The sequence below is a fragment of the Salvelinus sp. IW2-2015 genome, unplaced genomic scaffold (assembly GCF_002910315.2).
Source record: "Salvelinus sp. IW2-2015 unplaced genomic scaffold, ASM291031v2 Un_scaffold3523, whole genome shotgun sequence".
Lineage (NCBI taxonomy): Eukaryota > Metazoa > Chordata > Actinopteri > Salmoniformes > Salmonidae > Salvelinus > Salvelinus sp. IW2-2015.
In genome coordinates, this window is record NW_019944803.1 from 71,889 (window position 1) to 76,973 (window position 5,085).

Below are 5,085 nucleotides of genomic sequence, written 5' to 3' on the forward strand. Positions count from 1 at the left end.
CCTGGGGTCATGAAACATGAAACATGACATAATACATAGTACAGAACATTACTGGTCAAGGACTGATCTACATACATTTCAAATGTCACACATAGTCTACATATCAGTGTCATGTCCACAACGATGGAGCAGCAGACCAAGCAATATGTGAGASSMTTCATTCATTAACAGGTAATAAGGAGATGGATTCTATTACTTGTTTACTTGTTATTGGTGATATTTCCATGTTGGGATAGTTGTTCACKGAATTGCTATCACTAGTTCCTCTACAATGTAAACAAACGTCTCGTGCTTGGTGGAATGCGCTATCAAGTGATACTGCCAGCTAGGCAGCAATCAGCTAGGCCTTTGGATTGGGACACAGCCAAAGTCATTTGGATAGCCAGGYCTGGCAAGGGTGGAGCCACTGGGCAGCAGTACGCAATGTACCCTGGACTGAACAGGCAGAAAAATAGGAGAAAATGTGGTGGACCCTTTGTTAAATTACAAATGTCTCCAGGTATGACTATCGTWAAAAAAATATGATCGCTAACTAGSTTTCCATCCRATTGGTGACAGATTTTCRTGTGAATAGTAAAGAATGTGCAWAAAGAATATCCCCACRATGTTCCCACAACTTATTGAAACATTCTGAGAACCTAAWAAGAACAGACTGAATGTGTTCTGAGAACGTTCTTGCAACATTAGGTGAATGTTTYATATAAACATTGTATCATCGTCAGCATGACTGGACAGTTTTTATGTTGTAAGAACTTTGTCTGCAACCTAACGAATGTTCTGGGAACTTTCATAGAGACTATTTAGGTTTGCTCACATTCTGGTGAACATTAGGAAAACATTACAAGGATCTTTTTTTTCTATATATACAGTATATGTGATCAAAAACATTATTTTAATGTTTTTGGGATGTTATCCTTCTAATGTTAGATAAAACCCTAACTAGCACTTAATGGGAATCTTAGCTAATGTTCTGGGAATGTTCCAGGTTTGCTGGGAAGGTCCTGATCTAAAGTAGTGCACTATATATGGGGAATAGGGTGCCATTTGGGACAYAGTGTATTCTCACCGCTCCATGGACCAGCCTGCAGCAGGGGGCTCCAGTCACTCCACTGGCTGTCTGGGTTGATCTCRTCCTGGGCTCTCACCTGCAGCTGGTGGGCGTGGCCTGCTAGGGCATCAGTTATCAACAGGGGGCTGGTCTTAGACTCCACCTGGAGGGGGAAGAGAAGTAGTGGAGAGAGCAGAGAGGGATATAAGGGGAGGGGGTGAGATAGAGATGGAGGGGGAGGGAGAGGTAGTATGATGAATAGGGGAACTAACGGTAGACCAGATGCTGGATCCTACAGGACGGTAGCGGAGGGGGAAGGGCACAGCGTCGTGGAGCCAGGAAAGCAGGGTACGTACAGTACACCTGCAGCCTCATGGGATATCTACCATCCCCAACTGCTGTTACGTGCCCTCCGGGGGGTCTGGCTGCACTGGTTAGACACCACAGAGAGAGAGAGAGAGGGGGGGGGGTGTGAGAGAGAGAGAGAGGGGGGGTAAGAGAGAGAGCCGAGAGACGAGGGGTGAGAGAGAAGGGGGGGTGAGGAGAGAGAGGGGGGGGGTGAGAGAGAGAGGGGGTGAGAGAGACGAGAGAGCAGAGGGGGGTTGAGAGAGAGAGGGGGTGAGAGAGAGAGAGAGAGAGAGAGAGGGGGGGTGAGAGAGGTGGGGGTGAGAGAGGAGGGGGGTGAGAGAGAGAGGGGGGAGAGAGAAGGGGGGGGCGTGAGAGAGCGAGGGGGGTAAGAAGAGAAGGGAGAGGGGGGGTGAGAGAGAGGGAGAAGAGAGGGGGACAGGAGGGGGTGAGAACCACTATTAAAGTACACAAACACAGAAGGCTGTTAAGAATCAACAACTTACACTTGGTGATCGACTGAGGACACAAATGAACAAGTTTATTAAATAAGGATAGGCGTAATAAGCACAATAAGACACAGTTGAATTGAGAGGTTGACCTACAGACAACCCTGTCCGATCGAGAAGTTGACCTACAGACACACTGTCCAGATGAGATTGACCTAAGACCCCCGATCCAGATGCGAAGTTGACCACAATACAGACACTGTCCAGATGAGAAGTTGACCTACAGACACACTGTCCAGATGAGAGTTTGCCTACAGACCACTGTCCAGATGAGAAGTTGACCTACAGACACACTGTCCAGATGAGAAGTTGACCTACAGACACCTGTCCAGATGAGAAGTTGACCTACAGACCCACTGTCCAGTGAGAGTTGACCTACAGACACACACTGTCAGATGAGAAGTTGACCTCAAGGACACACTGGTCCAGATGAGAAGTTGACCTACAGACCCACTGTCCAGATGAAAAGAAGTTGACGCTACAGACACACTTGTCCAGATGAGAAGTTTGACCTACAGACACACTGTCCAGATGAGAAGTTGACCTACGCACCTGTCGAAAGTACACAACACACTGTCCAGATGAGAAGTTGACCACAGACCCACTGTCAGATGAGAAGTTGACCTACAGACACACTGTCCAGATGAGAAGTTGACCTACAGACACACTGTCCAGATGAGAAGTTGAACCTACAGACACACTGTCCAGATGAGAAGTTGACCTCAGACACCCTGTCCAGATGAGAAGTTGACCTACAAGAACACTGTCCAGATGAAGAAGTTGACAACTACACGACACACTGTCAGATAGAAGTTTGACCACAGACACACTGTCCCAGTGAGAGTTGACCTACAGACACACTGTCCAGATGAGAATTGACCTACAGAACACTGTCCAGATGAGAGGTTGACTACAGACACACTGTCCAGATGAAAAGTTGACCTACAGACACACTGTCGATGAGAAGTTGACCTACAGACACACTGTCCAGATGAGAGGTTGACCTACAGACACACTGTCCATAGAGAGGTTGACTACAGACACACTGTCCAAGATGGAGTGTGTGACCTACAGACACACACTGTCCAGCATGAAGGTTGACCTACAGACACACTGTCCAGATGAGAAGTTGACCTACAGACACACTGTCCAGAATGAGAAGGTTGACCTACAGACAACTGTCCAAAATGAGAAGGTTGACCTACAGACACACTGTCGATGAGAGTTTGACCTACAGACAACTGTCCAGTTAGAGGTTGACTACAGACACACTGTCCAGATGAGAGGTTGACCTACAGACACACTGTCCAGATGAGATGGTGTGACCTACAGACAACCTGTCAGATGAGGAGGTTACTACAGACACACTGTCCAGATGAGAGTTGACCTACAGACACTTGTCCAGATGAGAGGTTGACCTACCAGCAACACTGTCCAGATGAGAAGTTGACCTACAGACCCACTGTCCAGATGAGAGGTTGACTACAGACACACTGTCCAGATGAGAAGTTGACCTACAGACACACTGTCCAGATGAGAGGTTGACCTACAGACACAACTTGTCCGATGCAGAGGTTGACCTACCAAGAACCACTTCCAGATGGAGGTTGACTACAGACACACTGTCCGATGAGAGGTTGACCTACAGACACCCCGTCCAGATGAGAGGTTGACCTACAGACACACGCATGAAGTGTCACAGACCTGTTCAGATAGAAGTTGACCTCACACTGTCAGTAGAGTTCATGAACAGACCACTTGTCAGATGAGAGTATGACCTACAGACACGCACTGTCAGATTGAGAGGTTGACCTACAGACACATGTCCAGGAAGAGTTGACCTAGCAACAACACTGTCCAGATGAGAGGTCTGCCTTCCGTAAGGCCTACAGAACCCTGTCCAGATTAGTATACCGTCCATGTCGAACCTACAGAGACACATTTCCAGATGAGAGGTTTGACCTACAGAACCCTGTCCAGATGAGTAAGGTTGACCTAACAGAACAACTTCAATGAGGTACCAGACACTATGCAGAGGAAGTGACTACAAACACACTGTACCAGATGAAGTGACCTACAGACACTGTCCAGATGCGAGGTTACCTACAACACAATGTCCCAGATGAGAGGTATGATCTACAAGACACACTGTCCATGAATGAAGAGGTGACCTACAGACACACTGGTCCCCAGAATAAAAGAGAGGTTTGACCTACAGACACCACTCGTCAGAGAGAGTTGACCTACGACACACACCACAGCAGACGGGAAAATGTGAATGTGACCTACAGAGCTCATGGAACTTGACCATCAGGATGGTGGTCTGTGACCCCAGAGGGTTGGTCTCKGTGATGTTGATGTTATGGTAGTGTTGCCACATGGTAGGGTCTGTGATGGTGCACTGCTGCTGTGGTGGTGACGACACCACACACATCCTCACCTGGCTCTTATTACCCCTGGAGAGAGGGAGAGAGAAGGAGAGGTCCTTCACTATCAACATCATTATATCTGTGTACCTACAGCACCATGCTGGTAGGAGAGGAGAGGACGGGAGGCTCACCTGTAAGAGGTGTGGTACTGGGCAGGCAGGAGGGTCTTCACAGACTCCACCCATGAACACAATACCAGGCTGTGATTGGACACACGACAGGAAACATTGAGCAGCCCGGGGGGATCTGAGGAAGAAGAGAGGAGAAWTTATGATCACATGATCAACAGCACAATATATACAAGCTTTATCTCAGTGTGTGAGGGACTGCAGCTCTTCCCGGGTAACCTTTCTAAGGAATGGTTAAGATTTAGGTCACAGCCTCAGTCTATGAAGGGAGGAGAAGGGAGACTTACGCCCCAGCCTGAGTCTGGTTGTCCTGATGAGTCGTCCCCGGTCGTCATGGCAGCTGTAGTTTCCCTCGGCAGCGCGGTCGGCCTGCAGGAGGACCAGATGACCATCTGATGTCACTCGGTGATGCCATGGTAACATGGAACTCCTGTTCAGACGCCACTTCACTGATGTCCTGCGGAGACATTATGACGTCTGTGGACAATGTAGATGGAGCCCTGCATAGTGAACCTAGCCATCCTAGACCCCCCAGAGCCCTGCATAGAGAACCTAGCCATCCTAGACCCTCCCAGAGCCCTGCATAGTGAACCTAGCCATCCTAGACCCCCCAGAGCCCTGCATAG

General features: G+C 48.6%; 1 protein-coding gene and 1 long non-coding RNA gene across 2 annotated transcripts in view; one reads left to right on the forward strand and one right to left on the reverse strand.

Moving 5' to 3' along the window:
• Nucleotides 1-4,927, reverse strand: part of il11ra (interleukin 11 receptor subunit alpha) — a gene marked incomplete at its 5' end in the record, with an annotated part of 19,543 nt that extends 14,616 nt beyond the window's left edge. Inside the window, 7 exon segments of the mRNA XM_070441155.1 lie at nt 1,067-1,211; nt 1,321-1,389; nt 1,391-1,453; nt 1,456-1,478; nt 4,192-4,358; nt 4,463-4,577; nt 4,747-4,927. Coding sequence (XP_070297256.1) covers nt 1,067-1,211; nt 1,321-1,389; nt 1,391-1,453; nt 1,456-1,478; nt 4,192-4,358; nt 4,463-4,577; nt 4,747-4,927 — 763 coding nt within the window.
• Nucleotides 2,860-3,587, forward strand: LOC139025901 (uncharacterized). Its single transcript, XR_011477569.1, has 4 exons — nt 2,860-2,900; nt 3,158-3,221; nt 3,349-3,442; nt 3,539-3,587. It is a non-coding gene; the product is annotated as an uncharacterized lncRNA (long non-coding RNA).
• Nucleotides 4,928-5,085: the final 158 nt, after the last annotated feature.